General features: G+C 43.2%; 1 protein-coding gene across 2 annotated transcripts in view; it reads right to left on the bottom strand.

The window, feature by feature from the left end:
• si:ch211-210p4.6 (malignant fibrous histiocytoma-amplified sequence 1 homolog) overlaps positions 1 to 19817 on the bottom strand; it is a 77595-nt gene extending 57778 nt beyond the window's left edge. For both annotated transcript variants that reach the window (XM_039744492.1, XM_039744500.1), the window contains exons 1-6: positions 19039 to 19817; positions 16508 to 17381; positions 10571 to 10868; positions 10305 to 10491; positions 5745 to 5935; positions 1042 to 1529 (exon numbers count right to left, since the gene is read on the bottom strand). In XM_039744492.1, coding sequence (XP_039600426.1) covers positions 1042 to 1529; positions 5745 to 5935; positions 10305 to 10491; positions 10571 to 10868; positions 16508 to 17381; positions 19039 to 19054 — 2054 coding nt within the window. In that variant the 5' untranslated portion in view covers positions 19055 to 19817. The remainder of the gene's footprint in view (positions 1 to 1041; positions 1530 to 5744; positions 5936 to 10304; positions 10492 to 10570; positions 10869 to 16507; positions 17382 to 19038) is intronic.
• Between the last annotated feature and the right edge of the window lie 2899 nt (positions 19818 to 22716).

Here is a 22716-nt window from a genome sequence, read left to right as displayed (position 1 = left end):
GAAACTTGAGGTCATTGTTGATTTTCTGCTCTATTCAAATGAACTCATTAAGTGTCAGACCACTAAATACAATGCAAGCCCAAAAAATGATATTTGTGGCTGACCTACTTTTTGTTTTTACTACAGAATAAGTTGAGAGTTCAAAGCTTATACGTATAATAAAGTTATCTCCAAATTGTCTCACTGGAACCTACAACTTGGAAGGGTGGTGACCTTTAATTCCACACTCCTAATAAAAAAAAAGACATTTGACAAACGAGAGGAGACCATTTGGTCCATCAAGCTCTTGTTTTCACCTGAATGTCTCATCCAGATTCTTCTTAAAGGTCGTCAAGGTTTCACTCACAAGTATCTGTTCCAAAGCTTGTGAACACACCATGATTGGGGTCCTTCTGTCATTCACAGTGTAGGATTGGGCATATAGTGCTAGGTTGGACTGGTCTAGAAAAAACATGGCCATATGCTCGTGATGAAAGCTCTTCCATGTTAACACGTACTTTCCATGAAAACAGAAATCCTCGATGGCAAATTTAGCGCATGGTTGACTAGTTGAGAGCTAAGCAACGATTCCTGAAGATCACAGAAAAGCGATTAACGTGACAACAGAAACAAAGGGAAGGGTCTCAGGGCTTGTGGGCCGGTATTTATTCTATTTTTTGCTGCGTCAAACCAACATCTCCAACTCTGACCTTCTCGGTGGACACTGCGCCCTACCGCTCTCAAATCTAATGTGCATATTTTAATCGCCCTTGAACTTTGGAAGGTGGTCTCCCCTCACTCAGTTAAGAAATCGTGTAAAATTTGAAATGCCGGCACTTATGTGTTTCCACGTCAGGCACTTGATGGTCTGAACACACTCAGCTTCTAAGCTGGTAGAATGATCTAAATGTACAGGATTAGACAATGGATACATCTTTATAATTTGATTCACACAAAAGATACGAACTTATCTAAGGCCTACATAATTCTGTCTTTGTTTAACTAGAGAGTGTTCAGTAACATTTAAAAAATCTGATTTGTGAAAAAGAAAATTTGAGTTACCTTGGAAAAAACCCTTCAGGAACTTCTGGCAGGAAATAAACCAAGACACGTACATCATCTTCATTATCGTTTTTCCAAATTTCCATTGAAATGGCGTTGCGTAAGTTGCTTGGAAACAGGTAAGCTCCATTGGAATGGTAGTTCATATAGGCCCACCTTCTTCCTGGCTCAAATGCTTTAGCATTAGGATTTAGGGACGTGTGAGGCTTCATCGCCAAACAGATTTCAAAATGTTCCAGAAGGTTGAAAAGCTTTCCTTTCTGTTCTCTGTTCCCCGTGATCTCCTCCAAGATGTCGTCTTCTCCATCAGAGCTGACTTGCTGCAGCAGATGTTTCACCAGAGCAGACACAGCTTTGTGGTCCAGTATCGCATTGCTTCTATACTGACGGATCCATTTGTGGACATCTTTCTCTAGAGCGCGCTCTCCTACCAACACAGCCTTGGGAATTTTCTCTAACTGTTCAACCAAATCATGACGGACAATCATCTGATAAATTAAATAAATGCACAAAATTAGCATGTGATTTTCAGATTGATTCACAGAAAATGTTGTCCTTGAACAATTTCCAATAAAATACAGTAGAACATCGCTTTTCTAAAGAAATTGGGACTAAGGTTGGTTCAGATAATCAAATATACAGTAAATGTTAATGCAGATATAAACCATAACTTTCGTAAATTGATGCACACTGGGGAAATTCCTAAAGCCTGGAGGCCAGCGAATATTATCCCATTGTATAAAAAGCATGAACAAGATGATCCAAGTCACTTTAGGCAAGTAAGCTCAACAAACATCACAGGTACGGTAAATTAATGGAAGCAATTATTAAAGAAAATATTGAGCAGCACACGGCGACAATAGGAGGTTTTAACTGTCAACAGTCAACAAGGGTTCAGAAGAGGCTGGCCATGTTTCACTAAGGTGCTGGAATTCTACAGCAGTCTCATGATATTTTCTAGGAAAAAATCGAGCAGCACGTGTGTGGGACCGGAGTATTCGCAAATAGTCAATGTGGGCTTAGTCAGAAACAGAGATCAACAAGAGCGCGTCTTAGAAAAACATTTACGCGCAGTCTTGAATGCCACAAAGGAAGCGTCGCACCTGTCAAGTCATGTGATCCAACTTTCACAAAACCGTTCCTAGCAATTTGTCATCACGTTGTGACATCCACCCAAAACAAAATAGTGATCCTTTAGAATGCAAACAAAATGAAAACAAAAATAAGCAAGATTCTAAACTATATATATAACAAAATCATTGAATTCCGGGCATGATAAAATCCTCTTTGATAATCAGAAAAAGTTTACTAAAGATTGTGTGGGATGGCCGGGGACCTTGGCTGGTAGTGATGCTTCATTGGGCAGGGGGAGACAGCAATGCATAGGGCACTGTCTCCCCGGACTACTAGATGGCAGGCCCCCCTAAGTTCTGGCTGCACCATGGTTTCCCACAGGGCATCCTGGGAAACTGGAGTTCTTTGACTCATGCCTGTTGGATTTCATGGGTGCCACCAGTGTGTACTGCAGCGGTTCTCAAACTTTCGTATTTCACGCCCCACCCCCTTTACTACCTGGAATAATTCTGCGCCCCCTGGAAAATATAAGATAGATGAGGATAACCCCTGATACAACTAACAAAGGTATGCTACTCGTGCGGTGTCGCGGTATCCAATCATTTTTACTTCCATTAGATTTGCATGTGTTCGGCTAACTTCGATGAAATATTTGCAATTTATTTTTTTTAAAGTGCAAAGTTTAATAACTGTTAAAATGCTTTGTGTGGTTTTTGGTAGTAATTCTAATCCCAAAAACAAAGAATAAATTATTTTTTCTTATTTAATTATTTTTTTATGTAAGAAACAATTAAATATGTTTTAATTTTTAAAAATCTCGTAAACGAGGACACCGATGAAGTCAATCGGCACAAGACGAACGTATTTTCGTCCAATAAATATTGTACCGCTGTTATGTGGGTTATGCGTATAACCCAATACGCAGTAAATTATTTAACTCAATTTGGCAATATTGGCTACGCTGCCAATGTGGTGCAGTCGCGTCGCATTATCACCTGATCTACTGTTCCCCAAATGTTCGTGACAGATACCGATACGTCTCGAACATTCTGGATTGAAAATACGCGACTATAAAAGCAGCAGCAGCGGCGCCGCACGTTATAGAAACAAACTTCAAACAGAAAAGGAGCTCAGAGTGTTTATCTCGAAAATATCAAACCAAACCTGGACAGGCTGTGTACTTTAAAGCACACACATATTAGTCATTAGGTCTATGCCTTAGAAATAATTTTAATTTTAATGCACTCGTTGTGATTATATCCTTGTAAATTTAAATTTGAAATAAAAATGTAAAAAATTAATTTTCATGTCTTGTTCATTTATTCGATGCGCCCCTTGTACAGCTTCAGTGCGCCTCACAGTTTGAGAACCGCTGGTGTACTGCACGGACTGGGGAGCCTTACTTCGTGGGGCCAAGCCTTTGGAACAACAGATGTACTTTGGGGGATAATATGGAAGGAGCTGCCTGAAAGAACTCTGGGAGCCAGAGTTGGGAGGAAGGAGATGAAGCTTACTAGGAGGAGCAGAGGAGGAAGAGGCAGAGAGAGAGAGAAGGAAAGAGAAGAAAAGAAAGAGTTGCTGTGTGCTGCTTATTGCTGTTCCTGTGCTGGTGCTGTGGGAAATGATTAGGAAAGAGTTTCCCATGGAAAACACAATAAATAACTCCTGTTTGCTGTGACTTGTGTCTGAGACTGTCTGTGTCAGGTGTTTGGGGAGCTGGAGTGCCCCCTGGAGGCCACAAGGTACAAATAGTTAATAAGGTCTACCTAGTAGTAACAGTTGCTATGCAAGTATGACCTGAAGTGTATGATGCAAGACGTCAAACGATGTAAAGGCCAGCATCCAAGATTGCGGATTTTAAAGCAGTTCTAAACATGTGCGGCTAATTTAGCTCTTCCGCCTCTGTTTTATGACTTTGCAGTAGATGTTTGATTAAACATCTGGCTTCTGTGCTACATATTTTTTTAATCTCCTAATTTTTGACTTTGGCTTGACTTTATGACTTTGTCTTCCATCCCCTGCATTCACAGCCATTGTGGCCTGCCATATCTTTTCATTTTTGATAGAACACTTGCTTCCGATGTCAAAAGCTTATAGTTTCAAAATTTGTGGGACTGAATGTGAGACAGGTAGGTTATGTTATGTGCTATGATTTTGTCCATTACTCCAGTTACCCATTCAAGAAAGTCTAGCAGACTGGTTTGATAGGACTTTCCTCTCAGAAACCCATGCTGGCTGCTAGTATACTATTTTTATACGACGGCTCAAGTCAGGTCAGGCTGGGGAGCATGCACTGGTACAGCACATTACTACACCCACCACAGCTGGCAAACCCTGAGGCAGACACGCGGTGTCCCACTCCAGAATGCCTAAGAGACAAGACGTTCCAGTCACCTACCTGGATGGGCCACTTCAAAGGGACATGAGTGCTGCCATGCAGTGGGCTACACCCCAGCGCCATGCCAGTTCCTATCTCCAACAGGCCTGACCCCATTGGCTCTTCAGGGGTTCTGACTCGTCCGGGGAAGACAATCCCAAGGGCTTTCCCCATCCCCTTCATAATGCGAGCAGCCTTCCTATGGGTGGCTGCAGCAGAGCTACTCATGCGGAGAGCAGAAAGGAGTTTTGTCTGGCGGTTCGGAGCTGCATGAAGTTTTTACGGTGGCTGGTGTGCCAGTCCTGCCATCATCCTGCAAGTTGGAGGACCGCTTGCAGGGCTGGATGCAGCTTAACGTTATACCCAGAACAATACAATAACTGCTCAAGTTTATTTATAATTACATTGCCATTATTTTTGCATGATATAGAAGAACGTTAGGGACCTTTCAAAACTCAACTTGATGCTATTTTAGAAGAATTAAGTGGATAGGTGGCTCGGACATCTGATCAGGATGCCTCCTGGACGCCTCCCTGGTGAGATGTTCTGGGCACGTCCAACCGGGAGGAGGCCCCAGGGAAGACCCAAGACACGCTGGAGGGACTATGTCTCCCGGCTGGCCTGGGAACACCTCGGGATTCCCCCAGAAGAGCTAGAAGAAGTGGCTGGGGAGAGGGAAGTCTGGGCATCTCTGCTCAAGCTGCTGCGCCCGTGACCCGATCTCGAATAAGCGGAAGAGGATGGATGGATGGATGGACGGATGGACTGGAGAGAGTATTGGGCTGAATGGCCTGTTCTCGTCTAAGATTGTTCTAATATCTATTTTTGTCTCCCGGCCAATGGACTGAAGTCACATTTGTAACTTTCGAGTATAAAATGTTTTGTCACTTCTACATGCTATGACCGAAATGTATGGAAACGTCTTAAATGAAAGTCTGCAATCTGCACTTTAATCACATCTGAATGGTTTGATTTGTAATATTAAACTGTGGAGCAAAGTAGGAAACCAAAGAGAAATGAGTCTTTATCTTATACATTATGGTGGGCACTGCATAACACTGTCACATGTTGAGCTCTTTATTACATGAAGATGGAAGACAGTACTAATAAGGTAACATAAGTGAAAGAAACTGTGAAGATTTTCAAAAAAAGATTTTAACGCACAGGAATATGGAAGCAAATGACAATCACACATAAGCACTGAGGGAATGAAACAGTCCATCAGGTGGGAATGAAAACATTTTAGACTTGCCTTAAAAAGAGTTATGAGAAAAGAAGGTTTGACGAAGATCGTCTTGGCCAAAGTGGAGATTTCCTCGTACCACATGATAATCCCAATCCTATGCAGGTATCGTAAAATATCTTTCAAATCATCCTCCATCAGCTTCTTGAAGCCCCCATTCTCGTTTAGTTTGTCCAGCAGCTCACCAAGAGGAACGATGCCTGGAAAAAGCAACAGAAGTGCTTAAATTTAACAGGTGAGAGGAACGTGCCTGAGGAACTCGAAGGCCAGCACCATTAGGAGGCACTAGGAACAGAAGGGAATCCATCGCTTTCTGGTCACAATTTCATTGACACATGAACAACATACAGTAGTAGAGGATCTGCACAAGATGAGGTGAATAAGGTATGCACAATAATAAAACTTGGAAAGATGGACCAGAAGATGAAGTGAGACTGTGATGTTTCAGCCAGAGCGTGTTGCCCGTTTACAGAGATCTGTTTTCACCTGGACATTAAGGAGTCTTCATCAGCTGATCAATGTCAAAAAAACAAAATGAAATCCATTGTGACTCAATGGTATATAACAAGAAAATTGGGAAACGTCCCAGGAGAGAATACTTTTAAATGTCACAACCGTGTATGGGGACAAGGTCCTTGTCATTCAGTATTATCAACATTAATAAATCCCATAATTTGCCAAAGCCTTAGATAACAGGGGGACAATGGATGCACAAACACCAGCTTAGTGGTAGTGCAGTATGTTTCAGTAATGGAAGGTAGCGAGAGTCCATGGAAAGGGGGAATCACAATATGTTGAAGAAAGGTACCTCGGTGGGGTCGAACCTGGGGCTGAAGGCCCTAAAATGGATCATTCAGCACTTGAGATCAGTAAAGCCATTCTGACCTGATACAAGAGGGTTTAGAACTCAAGGGGTTTAATACTCCAGGGACGCAGACTGGAGTTTTTGGTTTCCTCTCCTCCGTTGTCAACTGATGATCATTCAACAATTAATTAATGGTCAGATATTGTTAGTTCCCATGTATGTTAGTCTGTTAATCAGTTTCTACTTTGTGTTCTGTGTTTTAAACAAATCTGTGTCTTCAAATAACAACAACAACATTTATTTATATAGCACATTTTCATACAAAAAGTAGCTCAAAGTGCTTTAAATAATGAAGAAAAGAAAAATAAAATACAAAACAAGAAATTAAAATAAGACAACATTAGTTAACATAGAAAAGGAGTAAGGTCCGATGGCCAGGGTGGACAGAAAATAAACTCCAGACGGCTGGAGAAAAAAATAAAATCTGCAGGGGTTCCAGGCCACGAGACCACCCAGTCCCCTCTGGGCATTCTACCTAACATAAATGAAACAGTCCTCTTTGTAGTTAGGGTTGTACTAATGTACTAATGTACTAATTCTGTATTTACATGTAGATTTGGGGGATTGGTGTTGCTAAATTGGACCTGGAGTGTGCATGTGAGTGTGTTCCTCTGCAATAGACTGGCACCCTGTAGAAAGGGATTGTTCCTGTTTGCTGGGAGCGGCCCCAGACCCCTGCTCAGGATTAAGTGGGTTTAGACAGTGGTATGGTATGAGATAGATAGATAGATAGATAGATAGATAGATAGATAGATAGATAGATAGATAGATAGATAGATAGATAGATAGATAGATAGAAATGAAAGGCACTATATAATAGATAGATAGATAGATAGATAGATAGATAGATAGATAGATAGATAGATAGATAGATAGATAGATAGAATGAAAGGCACTATATAATAGATAGATAGATAGATAGATAGATAGATAGATAGATAGATAGATAGATAGATAGATAGATAGATAGATAGATAATAGATAGATAGATAGATAGATAGATAGATAGATAGATAGATAGAAATGAAAGGCACTATATAATAGATAGATAGATAGATAGATAGATAGATAGATAGATAGATAGATAGATAGATAGATAGAAATGAAAGGCACTATATAATAGATAGATAGATAAATAGATAGATAGATAGATAGAAATGAAAGGCACTATATAATAGATAGATAGATAGATATGAAAGGCACTATATAATAGATAGATAGATAGATAGATAGATAGATAGATAGATAGATAGATAGATAGATAGATATTATATTGATCCAGAGGTAAATTGAAGAGCAACACTGACAAAGCTATTATGGTATGGCATGATACTGTACAGTACAGTATGGTAATTTGTAAAATCTATACTTGCATTTTACCTGAGAACTTCTATTTGCATTCTGCGTTTGCCCTCAGTGAAGAACACTAAACTGAATTAAATTGAAAATGGACGGACAAATTCACATTTGGTCTTTTGTTATTTTAGTAGTAAAAGAGAGGTCAAGGAGGTGGTGAAGAATATGAGAAAAGGTAAGTTCAAATTAAAATATACAAACATTGAAACAGCAAATACTCCAAATTAGATTTTTTTAGAAGCTTCTCCATGTGAGGAAGTCAGTAATCTCCCAGCAGTAATGGGGACTACTAAGGGGGTAGTGAAGGATTTGGTAACTGTAGAGAGAGAAGTGCTGCTAAGATTAAATAGTCTAACAAATCTTCAGGGTCAGACAATATTCATCTTTGAGTTCTTAAGGAAGTTGGTGAGTACATGTAATAACATTGACAATATATATTTTTAAATCACTACACATTTGGGAGTTTCCTAAAGACTGAAGACTAGCGAATATTATCTTGTATCGAAAGTGTGACTGAGGCGGTCCAGGTAGCTATAGGCCAGTAAGAGTAGCAGGCATTACAGGTAAATGAATGGCAGGAATTATAAAGAAAAAGACTGAGCAGCACATGGCAAGACAGCCCACATGGGTTCAGATGAGGACGGTCGAGTTTCACTAATGTGTTGGAATTCTACAAGGAAGCAACAAAATGGTACGATCAGAGCTGTGCATATGATGTTATTTATTTTGACTTTTCAGAAAGCTTTAGGTAGAATACCACATAAGAAGCTATGAATCAAACTAGAAGTATTGTAAATTCTGGGCGTAGAGTGAAAACGGGTGGAAAAACTGGGAACAAAGTATTATTGTGGGAGGAACCTCATCAGAATTGGGTGATGTTAAAACTGATGTCCTTCAGGAATCAGTGCTGTGGCTGCTGGTATTTTTAATACATATAAAGAATCTTGACAACAAAATAATTGAAATGATGGTTAAGTTTTCAGATGATACCAAACTAGGTGGAAGGGCAGATAATATAGAAACAGTTGTGTCATTACAGAGGGACCTGGACAGCATGGACGATGATATCTCATGCAAATAAATGTAAAGTATTACATGTAGGAAGTAAAAATGTTAGGTTTGAACACACAATGGGTGGTTGGAAAATCAAAAGTACACTTTAAGAGAAGGATTTAGGAGCCATAATGGACTCATCACTAGCTACCTCTAGACTGTGGACAGAAGAGATTGTGAAAGTTAATAAGATGTTAAGTTACATATCACAATATCTAACCTCTTTTCCGCACAGGTCAAGGGAGGTTATAATTAACTTATGTAACACAATGGTGAACCCTCGCCTGGAGTTCTGTGTGCACTTTTGGTCTCCAGGCCACAAAAAAGCACCAGAGAAAGTCCAGTGAAGAGCGACTAGGCTGAGTCCAGGGCTGAGAGGTATGAGCGATGAGGACAGACTGAAGGAGTTGAACCCTTTCAGATGAAGAAAATGCCATTTAAGAGGTGACATGATCAAAGAGTTCAAAATTATCAAGAGAATTAGTACGCCTGATCCCAGCAATTACTTTAAAATGAGTTCTTCAAGGCCGTGTCACTCACGTGCGCATGGGAGACAGCTGAAGGGCCTAAATAACAGCAATTCTATGCCAGTCCAGGGAACGATGGAGTGTGCTGACTGCCTCTCTCTCTATCTCTTAGTCTCTTCTAGACCATTCCTGGGTAATCCTGCTTGATTCCAGCACCACTGATGGCATCACTTCTGGTTCCAGAGCCAACAATGACGTCACTTCCAGTCACAAAGACGTCACTTCCGGTTCCAGCGGCAGTGATGTCATTTCCCCTACTCTTGCATAAAACGGCCATTTTGTCTCAAGGCCAGTCAGTTCTGTTTTGGACTCTGTTCTATGCACATCGTGCTTATTTCGAATCAACGTTTTGCAGCCAGGAAACAATACGGGTGGCTGCCCCAAACCTTTATAATGGCTACGACTCATTCTTATGAGAGCAGATAGAAACTTGTTAAAGGTACACGTCACACAAGTATTGGAAAGCACAGAGAACCTTAGGCACATGGAGTAAATGATCAAGTTGTATGGTGGAGAGCAGGACTTAACATCTTCAAATCTCAACTGGAGGTGAATGGAATTGATGAGCTTTGTTAGCCTGTATGGCCATTTCTCTTTGTAATTTTTCTAATTTCCAAATTTAAAGGCGCCCTTTTCTAGAACACTCCTGATTTGCCTGGTTGTATTTTCATGCAAATGTGAACAAAATACATTAAGCAACATTTATAATAAAATTCAGGGATTTTTGGTTTTTATTTTTTGGAGCATCTTAAAACATTTAAGACATACCGTGCTCTGGAATCTCCTTCTGGATTGGAAGGTCTGTTATCGTTGACTCGACCATCTTGTAAAGGTAAGGAAGTTTTTTCTCAATACTTGGGAATATTTCCTTATTTTGCACAATTTCTAATATCCTATTTTGAAGGCTTTTAATTTCCTTTATATTTGTACAATCGATGGGCACCAGATCCAAGACCTGTGAAGAAACAAATTGCATAGAAGGAACACTGGAGAAATAAGACCACCCAGAGGAGCTATTCGAAGGCATGCCATACCTGTAGGTCACAGTTCATCAAGCTGTTCAGTTTATTGGACTGATCAAAAAACAGCTCAGCATCATTCTTTTCACTGAAGTTCTCCATCCGCAGCTGAATGTTTTCTTTCATCTTCTTCATCATTTGCTGAATTCTTTTCTCGATATCTGCCTTCTTTGCCATCATAACTTCCAAACTGGGGCATTTATCAACATGAGTGCCAACCGGCAGCACCACGGAGTCAGGAACCCTCATCAAGATGTTATTAATCCAGAAGGCGACGTCCTTCTTAAACGAGTTGGGGTCTTCCTTCTGGTAGCTGAAACAGTTCATATTTTGCAGTTATCATTTGGTACAATGTCCGACTTCAAGAATCAACATACAGTAAAATGGATGTGAGGAACACTGTGGAAGCTGCATGAGATCCTGTAATGGGCCTTTGCAGGGTCCTTACTGTCATATGCGCAGAGCAAAGTGACATTCTTACTTGCACGTGCTAATCAAATGCAACACGTCACCGCTCTCGGGTACCAAAACTACATACAGAGTAGAACGACCTTACCTGGAAACGTCTGTCTTCCATACCTTAAATAATTACCATACCTCTCTGTTCAGGCTCAGCCGACAGGAGAAAAACGTAAACTAAGATCACAAAGCAAGAATCAAACCAAGGGGCTAACCAAAATCAAACTAAAAACTCATAATGTAAGTCTTTTTTAACCAGAAATTCACCAATGAAACAATTGAAAGAAATAATGCAGTTATTATCCAATTTCATTTACAACATAATGTATGCACCGATCCTTATATGGTCACATTGATGACATCACATGCAGTGCAGCTCCAGTAAAACCCCAGGGAAGTATCAGCATGGCTGTTCTGGCCCTGCCAGTTAAGTTCTAATTATTTACAAAACTTTTGTAACCTTGACATAAAAATCCTAATGCTGCTGCTGCTGCAGGAAACAGGAAGCCAATGCGACAGGAAGTGAGTGCAGCAGCAGCCAGCATGGTGTGTTTGTTCTCTCAAACAATCCTTCGCCATCCTGCTTAGTTAGCCCTTGTGAAGGCATTCCCTGTAAGTAAGGTAACCATCCGTCTCCGTTTTCCGGGGACAGTCCCCTTTTTCGGACAACTGTCCCCACTCATAAACATGTCCCCGTTTTAAGATTTCGTCCCCGGTTTCAGCTGGTTCACTTTTTTGAATGTATCTCATCACCACGATAATTTGAACTCAGCACGCATGCGCGGTGTTTCGACGGAGGTTATGCTTTACCGAATCCTGCAACTCTCGCGAGAAATCACGTAATAAGCTTTCACTTTGTACTCTGTAGTGTTTTAGAGTCCCTACTCGTGATCTGTACATTCTAAGAGAGGCACGGCGTGCTCTGCCTCTGCCTGTGGCTGTGTCTACGCGTGGCTTGCTTCTGGATGCGAGAGCAGCATGGCGGCTCTTTTCTTCCACCTGTCGTTTCTACATTTTGGCGCGGCGATCCCTGTGATTCAACATGAGTGCTAAAAGGAAGTGTCAGTTCAATGATGGGCTTCAGCGGGAATTTTCGTATTTGTGTCCGACCCCGGATGCTTCTGTTGTGATCTGCAGTGTGTGCGACTCAAAGCTTTTCATCGGTAGTGGTGGGAGAACTTCAATCACGGAACACGAGGGGAGTAGTCTACGCTCCTCTAGAACATGTCCCCGGATTGGCCCAAAAAATTCTGGTCACCTTACTGTAAGTTATCTCTTTTTTTAGTTTTATAGCTTTTGTTTAAGTAACTTTGGTTAGGTGCGGAAGCGTATTAGTCCGTAGTTAGGGAATGTCAAAGTAAATGCTATATTTCAACATGCAAATTTACTGAGCTTTCGGTTGTTAAGCTTTGTGAACTGGGACCCGGACACGGGCAGACGGACAACATAGTTCCACCACACACCGTTTATTTACAATAATATTTACAAATTTGCGCTCACGTGCACCCCCAGTGCCTCCAGCACCGTTCCCCCAAATGTCCAGGCCTCACAGTCTCTGTGCCTCTCTTTTGGCCGCCTCCCGTCCTCTCTCCAGCTCTGTCCTCTTCCACCCGACATCCACTGCTGACTGGAGGGAGACGGCCCCTTATATGGGAACCAGGATGGGCTCCAGCTGCTTCCCGGCAATCAGTCATAGCCACACCCCAGTGTGGCGGAAGTGTCGGCTGCACTCCCGGAAGCCGTCCGGGTGTCCCCTGTTGTCTTCCCCAGCACTTCCTGGTGTGGCGGAAGTGCTGGGCTCCAGGGATATGCAGGCATTGGGGCGCCGCCTGGCGGTGGCCACGGGTCCCTACAGGGCTGGGCTTCCAAGCCCTACATAACCAGGATGGACGCCCCCTCAAGGTCTGGAGGAGGCACAAGCCCTCCTCCGGTCCTCCTGGGCGTCCCGGCCGGATCCCACACGGGATATTCCGGCACTGGGGCGCCGCTTGGCAGTGGCCACGGGTCCCTACAGGGCTGGGCTTCCAAGCCCTGTACCCGAGGCGCCCAACATAACCAGGACGGACACCCCCTCGCGGTCTGGAGGAGACACAAGCCCTCCTCCGGTCCTCCTGGGCGTCCCAGCCGGGGACCACAGCTTTTAGTTAGAAATTACTTATACAAGTATTTATTAGTGTTTGTTTGTATTTGTATTTACAGTTTCACACCATTTGTGTAATTAAACATTCTCAGCATCATTTCATGGTTCCGGGAATTATTGCATGAAGGCGTTTAGCTTGCTGGAAAATTGAACAGGAGATTCCGTAAGGCCAGTACAGTGGCAGCCATCGATGACATTGCTAAAAAGTGGTGAGAAGAGAGGAGTGACATTTGGCTGCCTTGGCTGATTGAACACCAGACGTGCTGTGCTGCTGCATTTTGAATCATCTGCATTGGCTCAGTGATACGTACATGCCGGTGGTCCTGCTAGAAGACCACAGCCATGACAAAACCAGAGCCAGTACCAGGAGTTGTGTTACATATTCTGTCAGATATGGTCTGATCTTGTGATTGTTGTACAGAGTGAATCTCCAGGACCGAAGGACCATAACCACATGGTCCTCAAAGGACAACTGGTCATCAGTCACCACGCCAAGGTTGTGTATCAACGTGGCAAGTGTTCGTGATAAAGAACCAAGCTGAACAGAGATGGACAAACTGGGATAACAAGGAGGTCAGCATTAAATCACAACTTGGAGAGTAACGGTTGCTTTGTTTTCTCCAAATTGTCCGAGTATACATGGAAGTTCCAGCTTAGAAACTCGTCTGATAGCACATGAGCACAGCGGTTTGACTTTTATGGCTAACCATGGAACCACCAGAGGCCTAGCACTGCTGTGGATATACGAACAAAGTCATGGGGCTTCAAATCATGATCCCTCTCTGAAGTTTTCTCATTTTCATAAGTTTTAAGATTCTGAATATAAATGTTTTAGAAATAGTTTTTGGCAATTATTTTTTACATATTGCATATATTTCATATTGTAACCCAGCCACAGGGGATGCACAAACCAGTGTGTTTCTTCGTGCCGGTCCCAAGCCCGGATAAATGGGGAGGGTTACGTCAGGAAGGGCATCCGGTGTAAAATTTTGCCAAATTAATATGCGGACAACAATACAAATTTCAATACCAGATCGGTCGAGCCCTGGTTTAACAACAACCGCCACCAGTACTGTTAGCCAACAGGGTGCTGCCGGAAATTGGGCTGCTGTTGGCCGAAGAAGGAGAAGAAGAGGGGGGAGATGTGTCCGGAGGCAGGAGGAGAGGAGGAAGGTAAAGAGAGTGGAACAGAGGATAGGAACTTTGAATGTGGGCAGTATGACTGGTAATGGGAGAGAGTTAGCAGATATGATGGAGAGAAGGAAGGTCGATATATTGTGCATGCAAGAGACTAAATGGAAGGGGAGTAAGGCCAGGTGGAGTGCAGGTGAATTCAAATTGTTCTATCATGGTGTGGATGGGAGGAGAAATGGAGTAGGGGATATTCTGAAGGAACAGTATGCCAAGAGTGTTTAGAAGGTGAAAAGAGTGTCAAACAGAGTAATGATTATGAAACTGGAAACTGGAGGTGTGATGATGAATGTTGTTAGTGCATATGCCCCGCAAGTTAGGTGTGCAATGGATGAGAAAGAAGATTTTTGGAGTGAGTTGGATGAAGTGATGAAAGGTGATTTCAGTTGAGAAAGAGATGAGAACAGAAGCTCTTCCTGGAAGAAACGTCCACTCACACATAAGAACAATGCAGCTGCACCAGGCGAAAGATGGCACCATTTGGATGTAGGAAGAGGTTGGCCGTCATCCTCCCAGTCAGTCTGCTGCACACATTTCCTTCAACAAAACAGCACCGCTTACAGAGCTCGCCAAGGTATTGTGCAAAGTTCTGTTTGTGATTATGTTTTTTGATGGTCTTTATATAAAAAACATGTATATGTTACTTATGTAAAAGCCGAATCGAATGTTGTTTACCTATATTTAGTCAAGTAGTTGATCGACATAGGCGTGCTGACAAAGTACTTGTGCTATGTCCTTTTTGTAGCCTGGAGACCCAAACGGCACACCCAGTACTCCAGATGAGGCCTCACCAGTGTGTTATAAAGCTTGAACAGAACCTCCTGTGACTTGTACTCCACACGTCAAGGCGCTATATAACCTGACATTCTGTTAGCCTTCTTAATGGCTTCTGAACACTGTCTGGAAGCTGATGGTGTCAAGTCCACTACGACTCCTAAATCCTTCTCATTAGGTGTAATCTCGATTTTCCAACCCGCCCATTGTGTATTCGAACCTCACATTTTTACTTCCTATGTGTAATTCTTTACATTTACTGACATTAAATTTCATCGTCCACAAATCTGCCCAAACCTGTGTGCTGCCCAAGTCCCTCTGTGATGATTTAGCAGATTCAGTTATCTGCCAATCCACCTATCTTGTTGTCATCTGCAAACTTAACCATCTTGTTCCACATGAGGCCTCACCAGTGCGTTATAAAGCTTGAACAGAACCTCCTGTGACTTGTACTCCACACATCAAGGCGCTATATAACCTGACATTCTGTGAGCCTTCATAATGGACTCTGAACACTGTCTGACAGTCGATAGCTTAGAGTCCACTACGACTCCTAAATCCTTCTCATAAGGTGGACTCTCGATTTTCCGACCACCTATTGTGTATTCAAACCTCACATTTTTACTTCCTATCTGCCATAAATCTGCCCAAGCCTGCCAGCTGTTCAAGCCCACTGTAATGATTAATATGCTCCATATACAGATGTTTCAGGGCGGCCTTTGACGCATTTGCACATACACATATTTTCAAGGTAATTGTGATTTAATAGAAATTTCCGTACACTGGGTTTTATAAAATCTATTTTTTTTTTGGTGTACACATTTTCCTGTTTTTTGGCGTGCGCATAATCTTCCACTTATTTCCACGCAAACTTTTATAAATGAAGCCACTGGTTGCATTTAATAATTCTCAATGGCGTCTCCACTCAGACATCATAAAGGTGAGCAGTGTGGATTCACTGGTGTCCAAGTATTTAGATAAATTCAAATACAAACGACTTTTATCCTCCCGTGATATTAATTGTAGGGATCACAAGGTCATCAGGATTTTGCTTTGTTTCCTGAATTACAAATTCTCAGCTAATCTTTTGGAAAGTCTCACTGGATTCTTCATTTCTTGGCCATTTCAATCTACACTTGAAACTGAGTGACTTTCACGTCTTTTCTCCCCACTACTACGGTTTCCTCCCACATCCTAAAGACACTCAGATTAGGTAAACCGGTCTGGGATACGTGAGTGTGGCCTAAATGGATGGACATTCATCGATTTCTGCTCCATCTCCAGCACAGCTACCACAGGTTCCGGCACACAGCCGTCACTCACTTGAATAAGCCGATTGTTAAAACTATTGCATTTCTAATATAATAACCATGTCAAAGTTTGCCTACCTTGCTAAATTGATCACCAAAATAACGAGGGCCTGAGGTGTAATAAACACGTGGTGTGTCAGGTAGTATTCCTCTTGTCCAGCAAAGTCCCAAAAATGAAATCGAAAGTCTTTCACCTGGGTCTCCGTTATTTCAATTCCAATGGTTCTGTCTTTCAAATCCACTGCCACCGCCTGCTGCTGCTTTAGGCTCCTGCAGAGTGTGGATTTCCCGGCCATCGAACAACCCAGAAACATTGTTTTCACCCTCTTGATGTAGTCCGCCTCAGAAGTGCTAATCTGACTGAAGTAACTTCGGATTTGCTTGAGCCCACCAGCGCAGATCTCGTCAGGCGGTTCACTCAGGGGATTTCGAGCGGCGCTAAATTTCTGTAAAGCCTTATTTTCAAAAAGCTTGGGAGGAAGTTTTTGAAGCTTGTTGTCCTCCAAGTAGAGTTCTTCCAAGTTTCTGAGCTCCAGCAATGACACGGGAATCTCCTTCAGGAGGTTGTGAGATACATTGATGTACTGCAACTCGGAACATTGACCAAGGTCTCCTGGAAGATCCTGGAGACGGTTGAGGCTCAGTTTCAAGAGTCTGAGGTGATGAAGTTGGTTAAAGATCCCTTCAGGGATTACCGGGAGCTTGTTCTGGTTTAGGTAAAGCTTCTCAAGATTTTGTAAAAGGGAGATTTCTTGTGGGAACACACTGAATTCATTCTTGCTTAAGATGAGACATCTCAGATTCCTCAGCTTTTCAATGCCTACAAGTGTTTTGAGCTTATTACGGTCCAGATCCAGCTGAACAACATTGGTATCACCCAAGACGTCTTCCGGTAAAGCTTTGAGTTTCTTTCTCGAAAGGTCTACCTTTTTCTCCTGCTCATAACCTGTGACTGGAAACAAAAAAACAGAAACACGTAATTAGATATTCCTCAAATAGTAGGCAGACATTGGGAGAAAAACAAGAAGTGAGCCTGGAAGACCACGTAATTAAGAAAGTAAAGGACACATAAAGACATGGAGGTCAAGCCCCTCACAAAATCCCACAAAGGATATTTCACCTGTTTCTCTGTATAACATTTCATATTTAATTTTTCCTGGTTTCTTAATGATTTTTTTGCCTTTCTCTTTGAGTTTTTGATTATATAGATTACTTGGGGGTTCAGCCCCTGCTTGCTTCGCTCGCCAAACCTCGAAGGGCACGCCAGCCACTTTGCGTCTCTGCCGCTTGTGTTGTGGAGACGGGGGCTGAATGCACCCCAAGGAGATGCGGTTGCTCCTCCGAAACCCCCTCTTGAACGGTGATGCAATGGGAAACAAATACAGTTTTTATTTCCACCCCTCTGTATGAAACGTACTATTATTGTTATTGTTTGCTGTTTTGGTTTCCTTTATACTTTGTGACCACTAGAGGGTGTTGCGGCACCCCAAACTCCAACTGCACAGGCACAAGTCCCAGGTGCAAATGCAAGGTTTCTTATGATAAATTGCCATACAAAAGGCTTCTTTAACAATGTAACCACAAAATCGAAATTCTTTTCTCTCTCTTCCCAGGCGAGCTTTGTATTGTCTTCCACATCCGACTCGTCTGGATGAGGTTGAGCAGCTTCATTTATTTTGGATCCGAGAGTACTTCCGATGCTAGGTCATAGCCAATTGGAAGCACTTCCAGGTCAAACAGGAACCCCACAAAGTAGGGATCAGTAATCCCAGCAACTCCCCCTAGCAGCACCCACAGTCTCCAACAATGCTACCCTATGGGACTCCAATTCCCAGCATGCCTTATGGGAGTCTGAATCTGCAAAGGTAGTATAGTCAGTGGAGACTGCCACCTAGCATGTCGTTGGTCAGTAGCCCTGCCAGGTTTTCTCCACCTGTCTTTCCAGAGCACTTCAGTGGGTGGGGTGCCACTTCAACCACAACTAATGTGCACCATCCACCTGGATGGTGTGACGGCAGCCATTTTTCTACCAGTCTGCTCACCACACATGAGCTGTTAGGTGGTGAGAGAGATAGCCAATCAGACAGATGGGATGATTAGAGGGCCAGAATGACAATCTGTGGTGGGCAATTTAGCCTGGACATTGGGATACACCATGCTGTTTACGAAGAATGTCCAGGGATCTTTTATGGCCACAGAGAGTCAGGACCTCAGCTTTATGTCGACACCATTTCTACAGCACAGTGTCCCAGTCACTGCACTGTGGCATTGAGATCCACATTTAGACCACAGGGTAAGTGCCCTCTGCTGGCTTCACCAACATCTCTGCCAGCAGCACCCTAAGATGGTCTAATCTAGATGGTCTCCCAGCCAAGTACTGGCCAGACCTGAACATGCTTGTCTTCAGGTGGATGACCTCTTCTGAAGTGGCTTTCCACAGCAGCTTGTCTCAAATAAGCCCTCAGGCTTTTAAAGTACTTCTGACTAAAAAAAACAAAATGCCAGCCATAGGAATTCCTAACCTTCAGGTCAAGTGTTCTGAAGAACGAGCACTTTTCCCGTTGTGTACTGTAAACAAATCTGCACTCGCGTTTCTCTTTTTTACTCACCGTTCCTCTGAGCCATCTTCCTCACCACAGAAACCTCTTCTGTGAAGCTCACTGCTCCAGTTTCATTTCCTCTATCAGTGTTGTCTGCTGAGATGTAACCTCATTGGCAGGCCTTCAAAAAAGGAGGGCAGCTCTAGAAAGCATAACCAAAGAGAGGTGGGCAGGTAGGCGTGGCGGTGCACGGGTAAGTTCTTCCTCGTGGAGAGACGGTTTGTTTCACTTTAGAACAGCATGAAAATCCTGCTGGAAGGCAGCCTGCATTCTTCAGAACTTGTTCACACTTTGGTGGAACGGCCAAAATCTGCTGCACCTGCACATTCCCAGAGTTGTTATTTGATACTTTGATTGCTTGAAAATGTTAGAACACACCTATCACAAAGTTCATTCATCCATTCTGTAAACTGCTTAAACCACCTTTTAAGGAGTACTCCACTCAGAAATACTTACTTACACCATATGGATGTCGTGATGGCCAAGAAAAAAAAAATGTTAATCTCCAGTTTTTTACAGAGAACAGAGACAGCAAAGTTTCTGAACAGTTGTCTATGGAGACCAATGCTGGAACACAGCAAACAAAAACAAAAGAGTCAGTGAATACTTGTGTCACATGATCCGCTTGTCAAGGCATCCATGTCCTCTTGTTCCCTTCTTCCTAATATCCAGAGGATTCAATCCTTCCTCACTAATTACGCCACACAACTCCTCGTTCAGCCACTTGCTCTCTCTTGAACTCTCTCCTGGAAGGACTTCCTTCAGCTACTATCAGACTTCTGCGGCTCCTCCTGAATGTGTCTGCTGGACTGACATTCTCAGTTCCTTGTTTCTCTCCTACTCCTCCTCCTCCTCCTCCTCCTCTGTCTGTCTACTGGCTTACAGTTGCTGCAAGGAACCAATTCAAAACTCTTAATCTACAGTTCTCTGAACGGTTCTGCTCCTCAGTATACAATACAATTTATTTTTGTATGGCCCAAAATCACACAAGAAGTGCCGCAATGGGCTTTAACAGGCCCTGCCTCTTGACAGCCCCCCAGCCTTGACAAGGAAACACCCTTGCAGGGAAAAAATGCAAGAAACCTTGGAAAGGCAGTTCAAAGAGAGACCCCTTTCCAGGTAGGTTGGGCGTGCCGGAGGTGTCAAAAAGAACGAGGTCAATACAATACAATTAAATACACAGAACAGAACACAAGTAATCCATCCATCCATCCATCCATCCATTATCCAACCTGCTATATCCTAACTACAGGGTCACTTGGGGTCTGCTGGAGCCAATCCTAGCCAACACAGGGCTCAAGGCAGGACACAAACCCCGGGCAGGACGCCAGGCCACCGCAGACAAGTAATCGTCAATACAGTATAAAAATACAAATATTACAAGTATGGAGCAGAATTTAACAGTAGATGATATCCCATAATATGATTTGGATTTGTTTAGAGTCCTGGAGACCTCGGCCATCAGGCTGCCTCCTCCTATTGGCCATTCCACAGCTGAGACAGTGCTGGGCCAGCCAATCCGATGAAAGGACCCCTCTACCCGACGATTCCTGTGATCCTCCGTCATGGATGACTTTACCTTAGGCAGGTAACAGAATAGGTGAGGGTTAGTGTCCAATTCTAACTATCATGTTACTTATGTTTTAGTGCCAATGACTAACAACAGAGATGCAGTCTGCACAGTTAATCAGCAGCTCTAGTCAGGGTGTGCTAAACTGAAGTAGTGAGTCTTCAGCCAGGATTTAAGGGGTGAGACCGAAGGGGCATCTCTTATAGAAGCAGGGCGCAAGGCAGGACACAAACCCCAGGCAGGACACCAGCCCACCGCAGACAAGTAATCCTCAATACAGTATAAAAATACAAATATTACAAGTATGAAACAGAATTTAACAGTAGAGGATATCACATAATATGATTTGGATTTGTTTAGAGTCCTGGAGACCTCGGCCATCAAGCTGCCTCCCCTTATTGGCCATTCCACAGCTGAGACAGTGCTGGGCCAGCCAATCCGATGAAAGGGCCCCACTACTCGACGATTCCTGTGATCCTCCGTCAGGGATGACTTTACCTTAGGCAGGTAAAACAACTTGGCAGGTGGGCCGTGGCACCAAGTGCCACATTTGAGTACAGAGAAGAGAAACAGAATAGGTGAGGGTTAATAACAAATTCTAACTGTCATGTTACTTATGTTTTAGTGCTAATGACTAACAACAGAGATGCAGTCTGTACAGTTAATCAGCAGCTCTAGTCAGGGTGTGCTAAACTGAAGTCGTGAGTCTTCAACCGGGATTTAAAAACTGAGACCGAAGGGGCATCTCTTATAGTAGCAGGCAGACCACTGCACAGTTTAGGGGTCCTGTAACTAAAAGCTCGACTTCCCACTGTTATTTTATTAATTCTTGGAGTTGTGAGCAGACCAGTATCTTGAGAAATATCTCCTTGGTTTCTCTTTAAGTCCCTTCAAGAAGTCTCTGCTCTTATTCTGCCTGTCTGCTGAACATGCCAAGCCTGTACAATGTTTGTTCTCACTCCAGAGCTGTGGAATGATCGCCCTTTAATCTATTCAAACTGCACCGGGTTTACTTGCGTTTAGGTGTGTGGTGAGACAGGCCCGTGGCGGTGGAAGTACTAAATAAAGACAGCACACTCGGGCTCAAAGGGGTGTAGGTGTGAGTGGTAGCGTGGAGGAGCAGCTCCAGAGGTTGATGGGAACATCGGCTGACTGTGCATCCACATGAGGTTCAGCCAATTGCCTCATTGGCGCTCTGGGGTCCCTACTCAGTGCATTTGCATCCCTATCAGCACAAAAGAAGCCTGAGAAGGATAGTGGGAGAGAAGGTTCAAACTAGAGAGCATGAGCAACGGGCAAAGTCGGGAATAAGCAAGCACACTGGAGATCGGGTATTCAGTGACCCATGAGGGAATGAAGGGAATCCCGCTTCAGGGTGGATCATTTCCCTAATGAATAGCCTTGAGGAGCAGGAACAATAGTTTAGACTCCCAGGGATCCAGTAGACACCAAGGTTCTCTAGGGGATGACACCAACTGAGGTAGCAGAAGGTGGAAGTCCTGCTAGCAATGACTGAGGCCCCAGCTGGCCTGCTACAAGACTCACTGAGTGAGCTGGAGAGATGGGATGAGAAAGACGTGGTCGGCTGAAAAGAATTCAAAGATCCTGATATTTTTTTATTGATGGATTTTAATGCTTTGATGCTTGAACCTATTGCTGGTTTTATCCTCACGATGAGTGCCGAGTTTAAGGATCATTTATTAAAAACAATGCACTTTTCCATGTTTAGGGGTTTTGTTATTTTAAAATTCTGGATTTGCTAATAATTGCACCTCCACTTTACTGTGTTTTGTGGCCTTACTGCCTTGCTCATGATCGGTTAGGCCTTTCAGCGGTCCTGGGTTCAAGGAGTAGGGCAGGTGCAGCCAACCCAGATTGTCACAAATCGTCTTTTGAGAATGCATCTTTTCCTTAAACATTTTAGAACTGCTTAGCTTCTCTCCTGCTGAACAGCTGCTGCTGTACTGACACAAAGTTTAGGCTCATTTTTTTTATCATCTTCTATGTTACTTTGATGCTTGAACCTTCATTCTTGTATGTTGTCACACACGTGTGAATAGGAGGCAGCTGAAGGGCTTGGAGATGAATGGTAATACATCTGCCAAGGGGGTGGCGGG

This window comes from Polypterus senegalus, chromosome 1 (assembly GCF_016835505.1).
Source record: "Polypterus senegalus isolate Bchr_013 chromosome 1, ASM1683550v1, whole genome shotgun sequence".
In the NCBI taxonomy this organism is placed as follows: domain Eukaryota; kingdom Metazoa; phylum Chordata; class Cladistia; order Polypteriformes; family Polypteridae; genus Polypterus; species Polypterus senegalus.
Note: the sequence above shows the minus strand (reverse complement) of the source record. Positions and strands in the feature narration are given on the sequence as shown.